Source organism: Trichechus manatus, unplaced genomic scaffold (genome assembly GCF_000243295.1).
Source record: "Trichechus manatus latirostris isolate Lorelei unplaced genomic scaffold, TriManLat1.0 scaffold00118, whole genome shotgun sequence".
Lineage (NCBI taxonomy): Eukaryota > Metazoa > Chordata > Mammalia > Sirenia > Trichechidae > Trichechus > Trichechus manatus.
This window is the reverse complement of record NW_004444054.1, coordinates 1,193,776-1,217,223: the sequence shown is the minus strand read 5'-3', so window position 1 is coordinate 1,217,223 and position 23,448 is coordinate 1,193,776. Positions and strand designations below refer to the sequence as shown.

At 44.1% G+C, this 23,448-nt stretch overlaps 1 protein-coding gene across 1 annotated transcript; it reads right to left on the bottom strand.

Moving 5' to 3' along the window:
• Nucleotides 1-6,049: 6,049 nt before the first annotated feature.
• LOC101353938 (dual specificity protein phosphatase 22) lies at nt 6,050-6,690 on the bottom strand. Its single transcript, XM_004384150.2, has one exon. The coding sequence runs from the start codon at nt 6,688-6,690 to the stop codon at nt 6,136-6,138; it is 555 nt and encodes a 184-aa protein (XP_004384207.1). The 3' UTR covers nt 6,050-6,135.
• Between the last annotated feature and the right edge of the window lie 16,758 nt (nt 6,691-23,448).

Genomic DNA, 23,448 nt, shown 5'->3' with positions numbered 1-23,448 from the left:
GAGGCGAGATGAGAAGGCAAAAAGGGACAGAAGCTGGTTGAATGGACACAGGAAATCCAGGGTGGAAAGAAAGAGTGTCCTGTCACATTATAGGGACAGCAACTATGGTCACATAACAATGTATCCATAGATTTTTGTCTGAGAAACTAACTTTAACCGTAAACTTTCATTTAAAGCACAATAAAATATCTATGCGAGACTAAATGGAGTAGAGTAACTGTAAACTGTAAACTGCAGATGAGAACTTTAAGGGGCAGAGAGTCTAAGTTAACAAGGGTGAAACAAGACGGGCAGAGATAGGCAGAATGGTGACACAATGGGAAAGAACCATGTAACCACTGTCGGTGAACCGTACGTGTAAAAACTGTGGAATGGGTGTGTCTTCTTGTGTATATTTTCACCCCAAAATTTAAAAATTAAAAAAAGAAAACCCTAGGGAGCATAGTTCTACTCTGACACACATGGGGTTGCCATGAGTCAGAATTGATTCCACAGCAACTGTGTTTTTTTTTTTTTTTTTCCTCTATGTATAGGGGGAGGGTGTTTATGGGAACTCTGTATTTTACGCACAATTTTTTTTGTAAACTTAAAACTACTCTAAAAAGGAAAGTCACTTAAAAATATTAAAAAATACATAACAGTTGGGACAATTATTTGGACCATATAGTGATAAAATACTTCAATACAAAAACTATGTCTGTGAAGCCTGTGATTCTGTTGTATTTTAACGTTTATTCAACTGCTGTTTTCACAAATATTCCCTCAGCATTTTCCAACAGTAAATATTCTCTCCCTGCTGAAAGGTAAGGAAACATGGAGCACAAAATTATTAGCTCAATATCACAGGCGCCAAACATCAGATTCGCACTTTCTTTATATTTCCACTCTTCCCTCAGCATCCCAAAAGCAAAGAAAAAGATCTGTCACGATATCCACAGACACGGTAACACAGCTAAGCAATTAATTATCCTGGGGAGGGGGGTGATTGATATAAGCCTTCCTTGTTCCCCTTTTTCCTTCTGCTCTCTCCACTCATTATTAAAAAAAAAAAAAATCCACATCACTTTTTCTTTCTTCAGTACATATCATTTTGTTTCTGGCGGGGTCAGGGAGAGGGCGTCTCATGTAAATAACACCCAGGACCTTTTCCCCTAAATCATCACGTAAATGGTTCTTGCAACTGATCATGTTATCGTGATTCTGTATTCCAAGTATCAAACCCAACACAGCTGATACCCTCTAATGACAGAATGAGAGGGGGCGGGGAGAGGGGGGAGGAGGAGGAGGAGGAAGAGAATGAGGAGGAGGAGGAAGAGAAGAAGAAGAATGCAAAGGACTAGGAGGAGGGGGAAGGAGCCCTAGTGGCACAGTGGTTAAGTGCTCAGCTGCTAATCGAAAGGTCAGAGGTTCTAACCCAACAGCCGCTCTGCAGGACAAAGATGTGGCAGTCTGCTTCTGTAAAGATTACAGCCTTGGAAACCCATGTGGGGCAGTTCTACTCTGTCACATGGGGTCACTTTGAGTTGGAATGGACTCCACAGGCACCCAACAACAAAGGAGGAGGAAAGGGAGGGGGAGGGGAAGACAAGACAAAGTGTGGGCCGTGACAAGGTATATGGGAAATCAACATCAACGTGCACTCGAATTTTGGCTACTCTCTGAGGTCTTCTCATTGCTCGTCCGAAGGTAAGAGCAGTATTGTTCAGGGGAAGAAAGGGGTTGGATAAATGAAACAGTAAGAAAACTAGCTTAGAGTTCCACAAAAAACAAAAACAAAAAACCCATAACCAGTTGCCACAGGTCAACTCTGATTCATGGCAAGCCCCTGCGTGTCAGAGGAGAACTGCGCTCCGTAGGGTTTTCTTTGTTCATTTTATTTTGTTGTTGTTGTTGCTGAGAATATATACAGCAGAACATACACCAATTCAACAGTTTCTACACGTACAATTCAGCCACATGGATTACATCCTTCAAGCTATGCAACCATTCTCACCCTCCTTTTCTGAGCTGATCCTCCCCCATTAATGTAAACTCACTGCCTTCAAGATTCTTACCTCATTTTTTGAGTTGCTGTTGTCAGTTTGATCTCATATAGATAGCTCTTAAAAGAGTATAATGCTCAAGGCAGACATTCTTTACTAGTTAATCTAAACCATCGTTTGGTTTTAACAAGACTTCAATTAACAAATTTTCAATGGCTGATTTTTTGGAACTAGACTGCCACGCCTTTCTTCCATGGTGCCTCTGGATGGATTCGAACCTCCAGCCTTTGGATCAGCAGCCAACCACTTACAACAAATAAAAACCAAAAGCCAAACTTATTGTCGTTGAGTCAATTCCGACTCATAGTGACCCTAAAGGACAGAGTCGAACTGCCCCATAGGGTTTCCAAGGAGCGGCTGGTGGATTCAAACTGATGACCTTTTGGTTAGCGGCCAAGTTCTGAATCGCTGCACCACCAGAGCTCACAAATAAAAGGCACTTTAAATTTCCCTCAGATCAGTTCTGTTCTCAGCACCCAAGAAACAATACCTTTTCTTAAGCCATACAGTTTGTGTCTGTGGCCTGGCACCTCTTCCTTTCCCCATTTCCTTCTTTCACATGAGTCATCAGCACTACGACCACCACTGCCACACCCACTGAGTCCCCCAGCTGCCCTCGCCACGGCCACCCCCACTGCAACCACCCTGATTATCCGCCAATAACCACCCCACCTCGCCCACGACTCCAGCTACAACTACCACCACCTTATCTTCACTGCATTAAGAATTTTTTCCCCAAAATGTGTTCTTTTTCCTCAGTCTTCGGTCACTGGTCACACAGTTATCTGACCCCTTCTGCCCTCTCCATTCTGTCCCCAGAATACTGCTGCATCCCCCTTATCCTGTGTTCACCAGTCAACAGCTACCAAACACATTAACATCAACACATTAGCTTTTTATCTCATCAGAAGATTAATTACAAAAATCTCCTAAGTAGGAAACAGCCATCCATTACAAGCACACGTAACACTTTGAGAGCTGATCTTTTACTGAGGAAAAAAACCCCTCAAGTTTAAATAGTCTTTGAGAACAAGAACATCCACCACACAGGTGGTGATTTATAGAATGAAGTCTACTTTATTCAAGTGTAAAGGATCTGGAAATACATACTATCATCACTAAATTGCAGGAACTCAGTCATAAATTTGGTCTAAAATACGGTCTGGAATTTTTTCCCCGATTCTATCCCTAGAAAGCTCAGACTACCCCTCTCGCCACAGAACCTACAGAAACTACTGTTCCTCTCATCACGCCACCCGTTTCCAATCACAGCTACACCACAAACTCTCCTTTCTGTTCTCTGTCACCTATGAGCAGAAGCCAATAAAAAAGCCTCTCTTCCTTAGAGTCTGTCCTGCATTGAGTCTCAACAAGGCAGGCCAGCCTGATGGCCGCTCAGGCTGTGAACTGTGCAAGTGTGCCACATTTATGAAGGCACCAAACACATCATTAGCATCACTATTAGTTTTTTTTAATTGTTTGTATTTTTCTTATAACTTTGATGATTTAAAGATGGATAATACTCTGTCCTATAGGGTCGCTATGCGTTGGAATCGACTCAATGGCAACGGGTTTGGTTTTTGTTTTTTTTAATTGGATTATTTAATGAGCCCTGCTATGAGTCAGGATCAACTCAACGGCAATGGGTTTGGTTTTTTTGGGGTTTGGATGATGCAGTGGTTGGCGGTTCAAACCCACCAGCTGTTCCACAGAAGAAAAATGTGGCAGTCTGCTTCCGTATAGATTACGGTCTTGGAAACCCTATGGGGGCAGTTCTACTCTGTCCTATAGGGTTGTGATGAGTCAGAATCAACTCCATGGCAATGGGATATTTTTAATTTGATTATTTACGTTACCATTTTCTGGCATATGGCAATAAAGTATCCTGCTCTCAACATCAGTATAGTTCAACAATTTTCCATCAGATGAAGTGAAATGTCTTAAGGGATGGCTTTGTCTAATTTGCACAAAGTGCCATATGGGCTAGCAGCAGCCCTCAGAAAAGCTTCTCCCAAATGTTTTAAACTTTCTGCGGTCTTGGCTGTTGACTAAAGCTTCCGCTCTTAGTTTAACAGACTCTGTCTGCAGTGGGTTAACTTTTTTTTTCTCCCCTTAATCTGGTCTTTTTCTCTTAATAAACCTTTAGTCATTAGGCATTGCTGCATCCCTTGTCCTATTTCTGACAACTGATGTTACTAAACCCAAGTTAACAAGGGTGAGATAACCTTCTGTCACGGTAAAAGATTAATTACCAGTAGAAAAGAGATGTCTATTGCAGACCCACTCCACAAATTAAAAATCGTTAACAAAACATGCTGCCTGACCTAGAGTTTCAATGTCTGAATATATTCTTCAAACTAAATTCTACAAAACCAAAATTAAATTAAGCTTTCATATAAAAATTCCTTTGCATTGACTTGTGTCATTAACAATATCATTTACAGAAAACTACCAGCAGCTATTTCTTTTGAGTAGTAGGAGCGATGTTGTTGCGTGCCGTCAAATCAATTCTGACTCATAGTGACCCCAACTGACAGAGTACAACTGCCCCAGTGTTTTCTTGGCTGTAATCCTTATGCAAGCAGACCACCGGGTCTTTCTTCCATGGAGCCACTGGGTGGGTCTGTACCACCAACCTTTCTGTTAGCAGCTGAGCACTTAATGTTTGCACCACCAGGGCTCCTTTACACAACATTTAAGAGGCAATTATCAACCCAAGTCAAAATGGAAAAAGAAATGAAGTGGGAGTCCACATCAATTCACCCAGAGCCTCAGAAGATAAATTTGACTGCCGTTGGTAACGATTTGCCCTAGAAGACAATCCAGCTATGGAAACCTTAAAAAAAAAAAAAAAAAAAAAAAGTTAAAGGAAAATTTAGAAGAAAGGAGAAACACTAGGAAAAGTATAAACACTAATTTCAATACTTCTTCTTGTTGAAAATAAAGTTACTTCAGAAGTCCTTGGGTCTACGCAATCATTTGCACTACAGATAAACTCTTCATAATGGGAGTTGTTTCATAAACTCATTATTTTCCATTGGCTGTGTCTATAATTTTAGAGACGCTTAATATTATTTTCAGATTAGTCCTCAGTGGATGACGTGACTTCAATTTTCTTTCTATCTTAAACCCTCAAGTACTTAATGATCTGAAAACTGATTCTTAAATACACCATATAAATGAAGTATCCTAGGGACTTAAGACTTGGCTTTTGTCAGGGGACAAATACTTCTCATACATGAATAATCATGTCTATTTTATAGATCTTAATTTCCTTCAAGTGCACCAAATTTATATGCTGTTATGCTTCATATTTTCTTCTCATTCAGAAGAAATAAGAAACCAAAGGAATTATGAATCCAACAATACTAACAATGTTGCTATTAATCAAACACTTAAGAACTCTATACTTTAAAAAGGAGCGGGAGGGGAACCCTGGTAGCAGAGTGGTTAAGTGCTCAGGGGTTCAAACCCATCTGCCACTCCCTGGGAGGAAGACATGGCAGTCTGATTCCACAAAGATTATAGCCTTGGAAACTCTATGGGGCAGTTCTACTCTGTCCTGTAAGGTCACTATGAGTCGGAATCAACTTGATGGCACTGGGTTTAACCTCTAATCTTCCTGCTGTAATCTTTTTTTTTTGCAGTTTGGCTAAATTGCCCTTTATTAACAGAAATGTGTCGCTTTTGATAACTTCCACTGCAGAGGACCCAAACCAAGGGAAACACACACAACAGAGCTGAACAGCAACTGCTCAGTCCACGCAGTTCAACCCTGGCCTCCTGTTCCCAAGGCTGCCTTCTCAAGACAGGCTGTATCGCCAGTACTAACAGTCACCTAACGCTCATCAGAGGGAGGCTAAAGAACAGCCCAGGCGGCAGCATTAGGTAAAAATGAAAAAGATTTTGTCTTGTTAAGAGTGTTAATAGTTGTCAACATCTGACATCATGATTGCACATGCATTCAGTTTAAAACGGAAAACAAGCAAGTTTACAAATCACCGCTGGGTACTTAAAAATAAACTCTAGGTTCTTTTTGCCAGCATGGGCCTAAACACTGTGGCCTTCCACTATTTCAGCAACTTCACGTACATCACACTCTTCTGAGGAAGTCCAAATATTTCAGAACTCCAGGAGTGGCCAGAATGGTTTTGGCTTCTTCGGCATCCTGCAAAGGGCTCTCTCCATATTCCTCCTTCAGCCACTGCCGATACTGGTGGACTTCATGCTCCTCAAACTCCTGGAGCTGCCTCTGGAAGCCCAGGTTGGGGTTGGCACAAGACCTGCCTGCACGCACAGTGTGCAGGACGTCTTCCCAGCCAAAGTCAGTGATGGTCATGATGTACGCCGTCACCAGGGCCACACTCCTAGAGACGCCGGCCAGGCAGTGCACAAGACAGCCCTCTCCCTTCAGCTGGCACTTGTGGATAAATTTGATGCTTTCTCTGAAATGTCTCGTCAGGTTTTGAGACGGTGAATCTGCTGCTGGGGTGCACAGGTATTTAACCCCCTCCAGCACAGGCCTGGCACTATCATGGACTGACAGAATATATGTCACCTTATTCTTACTCAATTGTTCTGCATCTCTGGCATCTTTGAAGTTGCCGATGTACAGGCCGGGCAGGATCTTATTCATTCCATTCCCCATGGTGTGCCTGGATGCGCAGCGTGCTGAATGCCAGTGACAGCGGGCGGGGACTGGCTGCTCCCAGTGTCAACAACAACAACCACACCTCCCGGGCGGCCAGCAGCGGGCCAGGGTGCTCCCTGATGTAATCTTTATCGGAACAATTCACCAGGTCTTTCTCCCACGGAGCTGCTGCTGGGTTCGAACCGCCAACCTTTTTGTTACCAGCCAAGTGCTTAACCACTGTGCAACCAGGGCGCCTTGATTAAAGGTTAGATGTTAGAAAAGACACAGATTTTCCACCCAAATGCTCCTGGGATGGATATTACAGAATGCCTGCCATTATGAGTTGGAACCATACAAAATTGAGAACATCCAACCATTTTTTTACCTACAAAAGTGGCCTACTGCCTATGGTTCTTCCTAATTTTTTCCAAACAAGAAAACAGAGCGGGCAGGACTGGAAAACCTAGTGACTGTGAAACAAGCACAGCCTCCAAACTACCTCCTGCAGTCCTGAAACACGCTACAACATGGATGAGCCTTGAAAATGCCGTGCTGAGTGAAGTCAGTCAGTCACAAAGAACGAATACTGTCCAATCCCACTTATATGACGCAGGCCAATATACAGAGACCAAAGGTTATTCGTGGTTGCCCGGGGGGCGGGGAGGCATTGCATAGGGAACACTGAGTTTCTGTTAATGGCGGTAGAATAAGCAGGAGAAGGATAACAAGGATGGTTATAAAACATGACGAACATAATCAATGTCACTGAATTGTACATGTAAAAATTGATAAACTGGCAATTTTTTTATATACACTGTTACCACAATTAAAAAAAAAAAAAAAACCTCTTGCTTGGCAAACGTCATTTCCCTGAGGAGAATCAGTGGTTTGTGTATTATTAACTGGTCCTATTCCAAACCAACATCTCATCATGTTCTTGTTGTTAGGTGCTGTCGAGTTGGTTCTGACTCATAGCGACCCTATCGGACAGAGAAGAACTACCCCAGAGGGTTTCCAAGGAGTGGCTGGTGGATTTGAACTGCCAACCTTTTGGTTAGCAGCCAAGCTCCCAACCACTACGCCACCAGGTCTCCAACATCTCATCACAGCACCTGAAAAATGTGTGAACTGCCTCCAGCATTTGGGGGGCTTCAGTGTATCTTTTCAACTTGTTCTTCCTATCCAGTCTCTATGTAAGGAGCCCAGGTGGCACAATGGCTGCTAACCGAAAGACTGGCGGTCTGAACCCATCAGCAGCTTTGTGGAAGAAAGACCTGGCAATCTGCTCCTGTAAACATCACAGCTAAGAAAATCCTATGGCACAGTTCTACTGTGTCATATAAGGTTGCTATGAGTCAGAATCTACTTGACGGCACCTAACAACAACAAAAACAACCTTCTCAGCTCCCTCTCAGCTTCCTCCTTGCAACCTAAGAATCTTTTCCAAGAGTGTAAGTGTGGCAGAAAGAAAAGCTCTGCCAGGTATCGGAAGGCAAAAGTGGGAAGAAGAGTCAGAATGCTGGCCTCTAAGAAGGGAAAGCGTGATAGTGTACATGGGGGACAAGACATGGGGATGACGGATGAAGGAACAGATGCAAAAGGAAGAAAGCAGAAGGGCTGCCTCACTAACCCAGTACTTACATGGCGGGAGAGCATCAGGCCACGATGAAGAAACTAAGAGTGGGTTCGAGCCCAAATCCAAATGGAATGAAAGGAACACTGAATTCTGTCTAAACATACATTCCTATTACTCCTATTGTTGATGTCAGATGGATCCTGGCTGAAAGCAGAGAATACCAGAAAGATGTTTACCTGTGTTTTATTGACTATGCAAAGGCATTTGTCTGTGTGGATCATAACAAATTATGGATAACACTAAGAAGAATGAGAATTCCAGAACACTTAATTGTGTTCATGCAGAACCCGTACATACACCAAGAGGCAGTCGAATGAACAAGTCTGTCTTGGAGGAAGTACAGCTAGAGTGTTCCTTGTAAGCGAGGATGGCGAGATTTCACCTCACATACTTTCAACATATTATCAGAAGGGACCAATCCCTGTAGAAAGACATCATGCTTGGTAAAGTACGGGGCCAACTAAAAGAGGGAAGACTCTCAATGAGATGGACTCACACAGTGGCTGCAACAATGGGCTCAAACATAGCAACGACTGTGAAGATGGTGCAGGACCAGGCAGGGTTTCATTCTGTTGTGCACAAAGTCACTGTAAGTCGGAACCAACTCAATGGCACCTAACAACAATGATCACCTTCTCATATGCTTGTTGGCCATCTGCGTATCTTCTTGGGAGAAATGTATATTCAAATCCTATATTTATTTTTTAATTGGGTTGTCTTTTTGTTGTTTGGTGCATACTTGTTTATAATTATTATGTCTTCTTGATTGACCCTTTTATCAGTTTTAAATGTCTTTCTTAGCCTCTAGTAACAATTTTTGTCTTAGAGTCTATTTTGCCTAATAACTAATATAACCACTCCATGTCTTTTCTTTGCTGTTTTCATGCTGTATCTTTTTCCATCTATTTACTTTCAAACTCTTTGCGTCTGCTGTTTTCTTAGTGGTTGACCTGGAGACTATAATTAACTTAAACTTTAAAATCTCAACTTAAAACAACCTAGGTGTTATGGATTGAATTGTGTCCCCCCAAAATGTGTGTCAACTGGCTAGGCCATGATTCCCAGTATTGTGTGACTGTCCACCATTTTGTCACCTGATGTGATTTTCCTATGTGTTGTAAATCCTACCTCTATGATGTTTATGAGGCAGGATTAGAGGCAGTTATGTTAATGAGGCAGGATTCAATCTATAAGATTAGACTGTGTCTTCAATCTCTTTTGAGATATAAAAGAGAGAAGTGAGCAGACAGACATGGGGGCCTCATTATCACCAAGCAAGAAGAGTCAGGAGCACGCATCCTTTGGACCCGAAGTCCCTGTGCTGAGAAGCTCCTAGATCAGGGGAAGATTGATGACAAGGACCTTTCCTCAAAGCTGACAGAGACAGAAAGCCTTCCCCTGGAGCTAGCACCCTGAATTTGGATTTTTAGCCTACTACACTGTGAGAAAATAAATGTTTGCTAAACTCATCCACTTGTGTTATTTCTATTATAGCAGCACTAGATAACTAAGACACTAGGTGAACTTGATACCAACTTAATTTCCTTTACAAAACTCTGCTCCAACATAGCTCTGTTTCCTCCCCCTGGCTTTATGCTATTAATGTTATACAATTATATCCTTACACATTATGAGCCCATCAACAACAGTTTTATAATTATTGCTTTATACAATTGTTTTTTAAATCAGATAGGAAAAGAAAAGAGTTACAAACAAAAATACAGCTATACTGTCTTCTATAATCTATGTGGTTACCTTTACTGGTGGCCTTTATTTCTTGTGGATTCAAGTTACTATCTCGTGTCCTTTCATTTCAGGCTGAAAGACTCCCTTTGGTATTTCTTGTAGGGCAGGTCTGCTAGCAACAAATTTTCTCGGTGTTTGTTTTTCTGAGAATATCTTAATTTTTCCTTCTTTTTTATATAGTTCTGTTGGATACAGAATTCTTTATTGACAGTCTTTATTTCAGCACTTTGAATATGTCATCTCACTACCTTGGGCCTCCATGATTTCTAATGAGAAGTCAGCTGTTAATCTAGTTGAGGATCCCTTGTACATAATTAAGGAACCCTGCTGGTGCAGTGGTTAAGCACATGGCTACTAACTGAAAAGTCATTAGTTCAAACCCAACAGCCACTCTGTGGCAGAAAGATGTGGTAGTCTGCTTCCATAAAGGTTACAGCCTTGGAAACCCTACAGAGCAGTTCTACCCTGTCCTGTAGGGTCACTATGAGTCGGAATTGACTCGACAGCAACAGGTTTGTACATCATTACTCACATCTCTACTGCTGCTTTCAAGATTCTGTCTTTATTTTGGCTTTTGACACTATGACCATTACACATCTGAGTGTGGACCTCTTAACATTTATTCCACTTGCAGTGGATTGAGCTTCTTCAGATGTGCAGATTAATGTTTTAAATCAAATTTGGGAGGTTTTGGGCCATTAAAGACCTACTTGTGCAATGGTTGAAGCACTCAGCTGCTAACCGAAAGGTCAGCAGTTCAAACCCACCAGCTGCTCCATGGGACAAAGATGTGACAGACTGCTTCCATAAAGATGTATAGCCTTGGAAACCCTATGGGACAGTTCTACTTTGTCCTGTGGAGTCGCTATCAGTTGGATTCCACTCAGTGGCAATGGGTTTGGTTTGGTTTGGCCATTATTTTTTCAGATTGTCCTTCTGTCCTTTCCTCTCTCTCTCTTGTCCTTCCGGAATTTCCATTATGCATATGTTGGTATACTTGATAGTGTCCTACAGGTCTCTGGGGCTCTGCGTATTTTTCTTCATTCATTTTGCTTTCTGTTCTTCAGACTGTATAATCTCAATTGACCTATCTTCAAGCTCACTCATTCTTTCTTCTGCCAGTTGAAATCAGATTTTGAGCCCTCCCAGTGAATTACTTTTCATTTCAGTTATTGTACTTTTCAACTCCAGAATTTCCATTTGGTTCTTTTTTATAATTCAATCTCTTTATTGATATTCTCTACTTGGTAAGTCCAAATTCTCATACTTGCCTTTAGTTCTTTAGACATGGTTTTCTTCAGTTATTTGAATATATTTATAGTGATTAAAGTCTTTCCCTAATAAGTCCAACATCTGGGCTTCCTCAGGGACACTTTCCATTGCTTTCTTCCCTGTTTGGGCCATACTTTCCTGGTGTGTGTGTGTGTGTGTGTGTGTGTGTGTGTGTGTTTGTGTGGAAATTTTTTGTTGAAGACTGCATTTTAAATAGAATAATGTGACAGCTCTGGAAATCAGATTTCACCCCACCCCCAGGTTTATTGTTGTTGCTGTTGTTTTTCCCATTGCTATTTGTTTGTTGAGTGGCTTTCCTGGACTAATTCTTTATCTTATGTAGCCACTATAGTCTCTGCTTGGTTAGCTTGTTGTTACTGTTGTTGTTGTTAGGTGTCATCGAGTCAGTTCCGACTCATAGCAATACTACAGGACTGAGCAGAATTGATCCATGGGGTTTCCAAGTTGCGGCTGGTGGATGTGAACTGCCTACCTTTTGGTTAGCAACTGAGCTCTTAACCACTATGCCACCAGGGCTCTGCCTGGGTTAGCTTAGTGGTCAGCTAATGATTAGAAAGGATTTCTTAAATGTCTTGAATCAATAACTCTCACAGTTTTTGTGACGGGGCTTTGTGTATATGTTGGGGCATTCTTTCAATGCTCTGGTAGGGTGTTTACAACTCTGACTTAGACTTCTCTTCCTGACTGTGCACTGCCTCCAAGGCAGCCAGAGTTGAGAGATTAGGGCCTTCTCAGGTCTTTCCTGGGCATGCACAAAGTCCTGTACACGTGTGTGACCATCTAGATTCTCAGGAATCTGTCAAAACTTTTCAGTCTCCTATAAACATCTCATTCTTGGGTCTTTTATGTGTTTTTGGTCAGCTTCTTGTTGGCCCCAACAGGTGTCACCACTTCAAGTTGATGCAATGTTTAACAATTGCTTCTGATTATTTTTCAACAAACACCTTAAAGATAGGGCTGTTCACACAGCACAAGCTCTGAGTCAGGTCAAACAAAGACAAGCTCTGAGAATTCAGGTTTTCAGGGAGCTGCCAGACACATAATATAGTGACAATTTTCTGGGGGTGGGGCTTTTGGGGAGCTCCAAACCTGTTCTATAGGCTATTGATTTTCAAGGCTACCATGGAGCTGAGGAGGGGAGATGGGAATACAGCAAATTTAAATGTCACAAAGCTCACTGTTCTTACTGAGATTCAGTCCCTTTCTTGATTAGATGCTCCTTAGGTCGCTATGAGTCAGAATCAACTTGTCAGCAATGGGTTGGTTGGGTTGGTTTTGGCGGTTGCAAGCTTTTGGTTAATTTCTAGAGTTCTGAAAAAGCTAATGTTGACAATTTCTTCCAGTGTTCCCTCTGCTTGAGTAGAAGAGTGGATTTTCAGAGGTCCACATTCTGCCATTCCAGCAGCACTTTGAAGCAGGGACAGATTACCCAATAAGCTAGGTACGTACAGCTTTACTTTGCCTACTTACTGATTTGTAGTGCCCAATTTCATCTGATTTTCACTACATACCTCAGGCTGTTGTCAAAACGATAATCCTAAAATCTGGCAAGAAAATTTCAGTATGAAGTTTGGGGGTAGAGGACAATGAAGTTATATTAAATTAAGTTCACAAATCTGTTTCTTCTTTTTGTTAGTTACCATCGAGTTGCCTCCAACTCATGGTGACCTTATATACAACAGAAGAAAACACTGCCCAGTCCTGTGCCATCTTCATGATTGGCTGGTATGCTCGAGTCCATTGTTGTGGCTACCACGTCCATCCATCTCACGGAGAATTTCCCTTGTTTTCACTGACCCTTTGCCTTACCAACCATGATGTCCTTTTCTAGCAACTGGTCTCTCCTGATGACATATCCGAGGTGCTGTTGTTGTTGTTAGGTGTCATCGAGTCAGTTCTGACTCATAATGACCTTATGTAAAATAGAACAAAATGCTGCCCGGCCCTGCACCATCCTCACAGTCCTTGCTATGTTTGAGCCCATTGCTGCAGCCATTGTGTCGATCCATCTCGTTGAGGGTCTTCCTCTTTTTCACTGACCCAAAGTCAAATTTGCTCACACGGTATAAAATTCATTACTAGATGCCAGTTAGTCAAACATAATGTGGATTTTTTTAAAGGAATACTTCTTAGAGTCTTGGGGAAATCAAATGTAATATGTGGCTTGTTCACCATACAGACTTTCTAAGATATCACTCAACACTAACAGAAAATTCATCAGACTTAGAAATATCAATTTCAACCAGAATTATTGTGCTGCAGGATTCCAGTTCTCAGATTGACTGCCCATGAAAATAAATTGATAGTAATATGTGTATCAGGGACAAAAATGGGTTTGGCTTAGTACATGGCAACATTTCCAACCTGAGAAGACAGTTATTTCCGTGTAGAGAAAGACTGATGTTTGAGTGAGTAATTTCCAATGTCTTAGTACAAAGGCCATTATTTCTGGATGATGTGAGATTACGTCTTCTATTCTGATATTTAACAGAGACAGTGCTCACATTAAGTTTTTTAGATTAGTACTCTGCAGTAGCAGTCTGGTGAAGTGCGCAAATTTAACTCCCTTATTAAGTATTCATTATTTGCTTTGCTGTTTTATTGTCATTTCTTGTCATCCATGGCTCTATACACCACGCTTTCTCCACTGTGCTTTTGAGAGGCATTTAAAATCACTATACATCCATATTAGTCTGTTTCTGGACAAAAGTATTGGCCTTATTACAGTCGTTATGAGAGCTAATATACTACGTTGGCTTTTTATTCTGCAGGTGAATCACAATTTCCAAAGTCAATATTAACCTGTCATTAGGTTAGCTTAGCCCTAAACACATACACAAGGAGCAGGGGTTAAAGCGCTCAGCTGCTAATCAAACGGTCGGTGGTTCGAACTCACCAGCCTCTCCGTGGGAGAAAGACGTGGCAGTCTGCTTCCATAAAGCTATACAACCTTGGAAACCCTATGGGGCAGTTCTACTCTGTCCCCACAGGGTCACTATGAGTAGAAATCAACTCGACAGCAATAGGTTTGGTTTAATCCCATAACTGCTGACTTACTTTAATGACTATGTATACATGTGGTCTTGTTTTTCTAGGGGGACTGAACCTACTGGTTCAGAGGGTCTGCAGGTGCACACAGAATGCACCTACGTATTATGACTAAAAAAGAGAAGTCTTGAGGGATCATCCGGTCCATCCTCTCAGGGATGGGGGCCATACATTTGCCTAAAAGACAATAATCAATCTTTAAAAAAAAAAAAAAATCACTCAACAGATTAACAACCTCTTCTCCTTCTCTCTAAAGTCTGGTAATCAAACATGAAATAGAAATTAAAAAAGAGACCAAAATAATCATAACCTGCAAATGATGTCACTGTCTACCCAGAAAATCTAAGGGAAATAATAAAAAAAAAAAAATTAGAATTGATGCAAACTCAGAAAAGTGCCTGGTTATATGATACCCTAAATTCTAAACCAGTTACCAATAAGTCAGTTCCAACTCATGGCAACCCTACGTGTGTCAGAATAGAACTGTGCTTCATAGGGTTTTTGATGAATTATTTTTCAGAAGTAGATCACCAGGCCTTTCTTCCAACGTGTCTCTGAGTGAACTCAAACTTTCAACCTCTCAGTTAGCAGTCAAGCGTGTTAACTATTTGCACCACCCAGGGACTTTCTATCAACAATAACCAATTAGAAAAAGGTCCATTCACAAAAGCTGAAGAAGAGTATTAACTACCCAGGAATAACCAAACTCCCTCATTTTCCAAACACGGTAGGGCATATAAGAGACGTTTACAAAGTGAGAGTCACAGAGACCAGGCAAGAATGCCAACAGCCCACACATGCTGATGTTATGGATTGAACTGTGTCCCCCACCAAAATATGTGTTGGAATGCTAACCCCTATACCTACGGATAAGGAGCCCTGATAGCACAGTGGTTAAGCGCTCAGAGGCTAACTGAAAGGTCAGCAGTTCAAACCCACGAGCTGCTCCACGGGAGAGAAAACCTGACCATCTGCTCGTGAAGATTTCACCCTAGGAAACCCTGTGGGGCAGTTCCACTCTGTCCTGCAGGGTCTCTATAAGTCGGAATCGACTCCATGGCCACAGGATACTTGTGGCTGTAATCCCATATGGGAATAGAGTTTTTCTTTGTTATGTTAATGAGGCCATATCAGTCTAGGGTGTGTCTTAAGCCAATCACTTTCGAGACATAAAAGCAGCAGGGAGAGGAAGGATGCCCCAAACAGCTCTAATTATTCCCCAGTCCTCCCCAGCCCCCCAACTTCTAGCCTCTGGGCTTGGGAACAAACCATTGCACCTTCCCCTCTGAAGCCTAATTGTTTGTTTAAACAAGCAGCAGGGCTAAAGAGATACAATTCTGGGCTGGTGCCCCCGTGTCTGGCTACCCACCTTCTTCAGGTGATCAGGCTGGAAAACTTGCACTGCACTCTGTGCAGTGAAATACACAACTCCAGGAAGATAAAACCAGTGGGGGAAGAGCCTTGAGATCCTTCATCCACGGTGCAAAGAGAGGGGCGCCTGTGGAAGTTGTCCATCTCGCCCCGACAGCTTTTGAGCCAGGGAGGACGGCTAGTGACGGACCTTTCCCTGTTGTACGCTGTCTGTTGTCTGTGAGCAATTAAAACGGCTTTCACTGTTGCCAACACCGTGTTTATGTCTCATGTGCACGACTAGATCAGGCTAAATGGCCATAATGCCCACGGATATAACACCGCTGGGTGGAATTCTCAGCCCAGTACTCTAGTAGCTATTTGGGATCTGGAGACAGTCTTTAAGGCAAACTGAGTGTGCAACGCAAGCAGATTAGGCACAGAAGCAAGGAAGCAGAGATGGGGAAAGGCAGATGCCACCCCATATGAAGATCACCAACGTATAGAAGCAAAAAGAGACAAGCACACTCCCCAAAGCTGACAGAGAGAAAGAACCTTCCCCTAGAGCTAGTACCCTAAATTTGGACTTCGAGCCTCCTAACCTGTGAGAAAATAAATTTCTGTGCATTGTGGTATTTCTGTTACAGCAGCACTAGATAACTAAGACAGCCGCCTTCTAAAGCCACCTGCCAATGTGCTGCTCATCAGGGCTGCTCTTGTGCCCCCTACAAGGCCAGCTGTTCCAATCCAGAGAACTTCTGTCTGGAGGTTTTCCTTTGGGCTATGCAAGGGGCAAAAATGACTGTAAGCTTGAAAAAGCACCATTTTCACACACCCCGTCTCCACCTGCATCCAGGATGTATCACCGGCACCTCTATCAGCAGACAGCTCCTGGCTGCTGCCCCCATTGGCTTCTTCACCATCCCTGCTGAGGGACCGTGACAGCCCACTGCCAGGGCCATGTGTGTGTGTCCGTGTGTCTGTGTACCTGCTGGTCATCAGATGCAGGGCTGCCATCTGGACACATAGCATCCCAGGCAGGCCAATGAGCAATACCCCATCCCCATGCCCTTGACATGGCATTATAGCACCAAGTCTCTGCCATGTTGTTTTATCTGCCATGAATATCCTACTTCCTCTTCACCTGACTGGAAAACTTCGCTTATCTTTCAATGCTTAACTCCTGCTATCTTCTGGCAAACCTTCCCTGATGCCCTTCTTTCCTCTGGTCAAATTTCTCATTCTTCTTTTGTTTTTCTGTAGATCCCCCCATTCCTACCTCTAGCCTCACTCTTAAACGATGCTGGCTTTTAATCTGGGACTCCTCGGGAGCTAGGACCGCATCTGAGTCACATCTGCGTGTTCACCTGTAACACAGCCCTTGTTACAGCTTCAGCATTCAGTAAGGCCTGAGGTGCCTTCAGGCCAGGGAGTGCTCTCTGGCTCAGTTTTACCCCAGAGAGTTGCTCTGCGCTCCCGACATTCCAACATTCCCCAAGAGAGAGCAGTGTGGCTCTCCATCAACATCTTTTACCCACGATCATTCCACTTGTCCCTAAGATGGTTCCAGGAATTCCAGGCTGAAATGGAACTTTTCTGCTGGCCCCTTTCCAACAACAAGCCAGTGGGAGTCATCAGTGAAGACACACACCCTCCCTACCTACAGTTAGCTTATGTAATGGTCCGGACTGGTCTCCTAGCATCCTGAGAAGCCCTCAGCTGCACCTGTCCCCAAGCCACCACATTACCTAAGGCCCCAAGGGCAAGGCCACCACTTGCTGACACAGGCTGAGGTCACTGGAGAGGAGAACAGACTCAAGGAACCATCATACAGAATACAGGGGTAGCTGCTGTCATGAGGAAGTACTGGTCTTATGCATTAAAAAAACCCCGCATTCCTGGAGCAACAGAGAAAGAAGGAGAGTCAGGAACGCGAGGAGGATATGGAATGTGTGGCTAATTGCCTCCATGAACAATTGCCTGCTTTGCTGTGAGACCAGAAGAACAGGATGGTGCCCGGCAACCATTACTGAACATTTTGATCAAAGATTCTATAGAAGAGTCCTGATCAAAAGGGGGAAAATGTAGAACAGAATTTAAAATGCTACTGGAATCCAGACTTTCTAGAGCCATGAAAGCTGGATAAACCCCTGAAACTACTGCCCTGAGATATTCTTTACACCTTTAACCAAAAATATCCCCTGAAGTCTTCTCAAAACCAAACAATAGTTTAGCTTAACTAGTAAAAACTGCCTGCCTTGAGCATTATGCTCTTTTAAGAACTATCTATATGGGATCAAATAGACAACAGCAACTGGAAAGGGTAGACAGGAACCTTAGGGGGCCGTGAGCTTATGTTTATGAGGGAGGAACAACTCAGAAAAGGAGGGTCAGAATGGTTGCATAACTCCAAGAATATAATCAATGGCATTGAAATATACATGTAGAAATGGTTGAACTAGTATATACTCTCCACAACAATAAAATTTAAGAAAACCCACAGTGGCCTCGAGCTGCTTCTTCCATGTGCCCACCTGCTCTGGCCTCAGGGCACCACACTTGCTATTCCCCAGTGAGGGAGATGCCCTTCCCAAATATCCACATGACTGATTCCTCCCTTTCCTATAGGTCTCTGCCTTTCCTGTCCACCCACACTCCCTCTCCCTCTTCTCTGATTTATCTCCCCCCCTAGCACTTATAAGGAGCCCCGGTGGTGCAACAGTTAAGCAGTCAGCTGTTAACCAAAAGGTTAGTCATTCAAACCACCAAGCTGCTCCGTGGGAGAAAGATGTGGCAGTCTGCTTCCACAGAGATGTGGCAGTCTGCTTCCATAGAGATTACAGCCTAGGAAACCCTGTGGGGCAGTTCTACTCCGTCACACGGGGTTGCTACGAGTCAGAATCAACTTGACGGCACATAACGACAACAACCCACTTATCCCTACATGATATATTAAATGTTTTACTTAAGGGTGTCTGATTCCTTCCATTACAATGTGATTTCCTCAGTGGCACAGTTTGGGTTTGTTTTGTTCTCTGCTCTATACTAAATGCCTAGAACCATACCTGGAACATATAAAAACCAAACCACTTGCCATCAAGTCAATTCCAACTCACAGAGACTCACATGTTCAGAGTAGAACTGTACTCCATAGAGTTCTCATGGCTGTGACCTTTTGGAAGCAGACTGCCAGGCCTTTCTTCTGAGGCACCTCTGGGTGGGTTCAAACTGCCAACCTTTCTGTTAGCAGCCAAATGCTTAACCATTTGCACCACCCAGGGACTCCTAGCACATGTGCTGTTGTTGGATGCCAGCAAGTCGATTTCAACTCATAATGACCCCATGTGACAGAGAACTGTCCCATAGGGTTTTCTAGGCTGTAATCTTTATGGAAGCAAATTGCCAGGTCTTTCTCCTGAGGAGCCACTGGGGGGTTCAAACCACCGACCTTACGGTTAGCAGTACAGCGCTTAACCATCGTGGGGCAGTTCCACTCTGTCCTATAGGGTCGCTATGAATCGGAATTGACTTGACAGCAATGGGTAATCTTTACAGGAGCAGATCGCCAGGTCCTTCTCTCAAAGAGCAGCTGGTGGGTTTGAACCGCAGACCTTCGGGTTAGCTGCCAAGCGCTTAACCACTGCGCAACCAGGGCTCCTCTGTTCATAAGACTGCAAAAATTAAAATTTTTAAAAGGCAGTTTTATAAGTTAACTTTACAGCTGAACATAACTTGGAGCTGATTCTGGGTTTGTGGAGCGTGAGGTTTATACAATGGGGTGGGGGTGGGTGGTATGCTCCCTCTTTAGAAATAATGCAAAATTACAAATACGAATTAGGTATGATCATGTGTACACATGGCTAGTGCCTCTCCCAGGGGTCTGGTAGAGCTGGTGAAGCGCCCTGAAGCTTAGACTCATTAGCTTCCCAGTTAATCTGCCTCAGCTGGGAGAGATAAAAGACTAGAGATTTATACCGCAGCATTAAAATCTCGAGAAAACCGCTAAGCATAACAGTCTTATATTACATCAATCCTCCAGATACTATTCTTATCTCTCTTTCACAAACCACCATCCCCGCTCTTTCCTCTAATTTGGCAGCAGCAATTCATTATAAAACTGCGTGTGCTGGCCTGGGGTTGGGCATCCTGCCCCTATTTTGGCTTTTGCAATCCAGTTCTGTGTCAGTTACGTAATCACTAAAACAGGGAGTTTAATGGAATACCAAAAGCACAGCCAGAGTTCTTACATAAGCCTCAAAAACAGAGAGACATTTACACCATAAACCATCCTTAAGATCTGCCCCCGGACTGGGATATTTGGAAATACATAACGTAGACAGAAAACGTGGATTCAGCAGCCTGGTTTCTGACCTTAAAAACAATAAAAAGCGTTTTGTGCTTCATTTACTAGTCTATACTAAGATAGTAAGTTTTTAATTTAATAGAAAAATTACCTTTCATAAGACTTGATTCTCTGATCATGTAAACATAAAAGAATAGTATAGGGTTGCTACAAGTCGGAATCGACTCGATGGCAATAGGTTTTTTTTTAAGTACTCAGCTTTCACTGCTGTTAGCTGTGCACAATCAAACATGCCGCTTACGACTCCCACAAGTATTCTACATGGAATTACGGGTCCCTGATAAATTACTCTCTGCAGTGTTAAGAAATAAAAAAAACAAGAAAAATTATTTAGACGAAATACAAAAGCGTACATGCCATAATTCTTCTGTGCATCTCCTTTCCAATACCGTTTTTCTCTTCCCATATTTCTGAGCCCTAGGATGCAATAATTAAGCGCTTGACTGCTAACCAAAAGGTTATGGTTCAAACCCACTCAGCAGCTCTGCAGTAGAAACACTTGGCAATCTGCTCCTATAAAGATTACCGCCTAGAAAATCTTATGGGGCATTCTTCTCTGTTACATGGGGTTGCTGTGAGTCAAAATCGACTGGACAGCACCTAACAACAACTGTTTACTTAAATCACTGCATCCACGCTTGGGCTACAAACTGACAAATTAAAAGAAATAATGCTTTCCAGAACAGGAGCCCTGGTTGTGCAAGGGTTAAGCGCTGGGCTGCTAACTGAGAGGCTGGTGCTTCTAACTCACCCAGTAGTTCTGCGGGAGAAAAGACCTGTCGATCTGCTCTCATAAAGATAGCAGCCTAGGAAACCCTATGGGGCACTTCTACTCTATCCTACAGGGTTGCTGTGAGTGGAAATAGACTCGACAGCACCCAATAACAACAACAATCCTATTCAGTGGGTCTCAACCCTGGATGCATGGTAGAATCCCCAGTGGAGTTTTTAACATTACAGATGCCAAGGCACTACCCCAAACCAAGTAAAACAATATGGGGCGGGGAGCTGGGGAAGCACCTAGATGTTGATACATCTGATAGTTTCTACTTTTGGCTTCGTTCCACCTGAAAAATAACCATAAACGTGAGTAGAGAAGTTTTATTGGGGGGGGGGCAGATCTTAAATAACTGACAACTCCCAATTACTATGCTTTCATCAGATAGCAAAATAAAAGGAACCCCGGTGGCAAAATGGTTAAGCACTCACCTGCTAACCAAAAGGTCAGCAGTTGGAACCCATCAGCATCTCTGCAGGAGAAAGACCTGGTGATTTGTTTCGTAAAGATGACAGCCTAGGAAACCCTATGGGACAGTTCTACTCGGTCACCTGGGGTTGCTATGAGTAGGAATGGACTTGATAGCACACAACATCAGAATAAAATCAATAATTTGAAACCCATAAAGGATATCTGTAGAATCTTTTTTGTTTGTTTAATTACTAGCAATAATCTGCTTCCGCAAAGGCAACAGCCAAGAAAACCCTACGGGGCAGTTCTACTCTGCCACATGGGGCCACTATGAGTCAGAATGGACCCCATGGCGCCACAGCAACAACATCAATAAGCAGTCAAAGAATTCTCACCAAGTTTCACAGTAACCTTTGCAAAACCTACTTTATTTTTTAATGCTTTGCAACTCTGTCTGACTCTACCTAATGTTATATAAAAAAGGGCTTCATATTATCTTAAAAGGGTAGCTCAAGCTCCGTCCACGCTTATCTTCAAGTAAAGTTTTGGTTGAAAGCAGAGATTATGGTTCTGATTTATCTTCACTCCCTCTTCCTAAATGCTCTGATAACCACTTTTATAACTGAACCAAAGGACAAATTTTTTTTAAAGCACTTATATAACAGAGAGTACAGGCTCCTTTGGGACCCCTGCCAAGAGTACTTCTTTCCGTATTTGTATTTAAAATAGGATGGTAGTAACATCACTTGTGTGCCTGAAATTCCTTCTGTGCACAGGCTCAGAATGAAAAATGGATGTAGCAAACCGCTTCACTGCTTTACCATCATGAAGCTTGAAGGAAGTAACACATTCATACTAAATTAAGACGAAGACACAGACCAAATTATCCAAAGCTGGAGGCGGGTGGGGGGCACTTGGTTTAACTCAGTGTAACCTACCATCCCCTTTAAAAAGGGATAGTCTAACCTGGCAGCACGCGACAGTGCCAAATGAGCTGCAACACCTCAGCCCACGCAGGTGATGTGGGCAGGAAAGAATAAGTGCTATGACGACAGAAAAGCCGAAAAAATGCTGCGCTTTCCTGAGCACTGCCTGCGATCATTCCCAATGCTGTCCCCAGTCTCAGCGCTGTTCCCTGAAGGCAGGCACCGGAGCTAACACCGACCCCTGCAGACCGCAGAACAGAATGTGCTCACCTGGATCGGAAAGAGCCAAGAAAGATGTCCAAGAGGCCACTTCTGCCCTTAATTATTCTCTCCTGGCAGACCGGGCTCCGACACGCGTCTGTCTCCCTACCGGCTCCAGTTTGCTATTTACGGAAAGGATGGACTGTGCGGACTCGCCACTGATTGCAGCCGAAAGGGGTCGACAAACTTGCCCAGAGAACCAGGAGAGGGGGCGCAGGAGGAGGAACCAGGGACGCCACCCCAGCTGGAGACGGCTCCTGACAACTGTCGCCCCCACCACCCACGCCCGCCGCGGCGCAGCGCCGGGAGCGCCCCGAAACCGAGCGCCCCGCTGCGCCCCCGCACTCACCTCCGCGCTGGCACCGCCCAGGCCGCCGCCCCCGCCCCAGCGCTGGGGAGCCGAGGGAAGGGGGAGCCGGGGGATGACCCGGAGACCAGGGCAAGACGCCAGGCGCGCCCAGCTCGGCCGCTGCAGCCGCTGCGCCTCGGCCGCCTCTCTGGACAAAGAGGAGCCACGGGGCCGGTAGCGGAGCCTGAGCCTCGGAGCGCGCCGCGCAGCCGGCAACTCTCGCTCGCGCGGTGCTGTCCACGGTGACAGCCCGCCGGGTGGCGGGAGGGAGGGCGGCGCGGGCAGCAGAGGCGCGCACCCCCTCTCGGCCGGCCCGAGACGCGCACGCCAAGGTCCGGCACTGCCAGCCGCCCGGCGCGCCCCTCCCCGCCGGCGCCCCGCGCATCCAGGCGGCCGAGAGGGAGCCGCAGCGCCCTCTGCCGGCCACGCTCGCGCCCCCGCCTGCAGCTCCGTGCGCGCTCGCAGTCCTGCAGCTCCTGGAGCTGCCTGTGTCTAATAAGCAGTGAATGTGCGTAACACTTCTCAAGGAGTTCCAGCGATGCGCGACAGCTCTCATGAATAAATGGATTAATTAATGACTTCTTACAGGGTCTTCTGCTCCTATCTGAAATG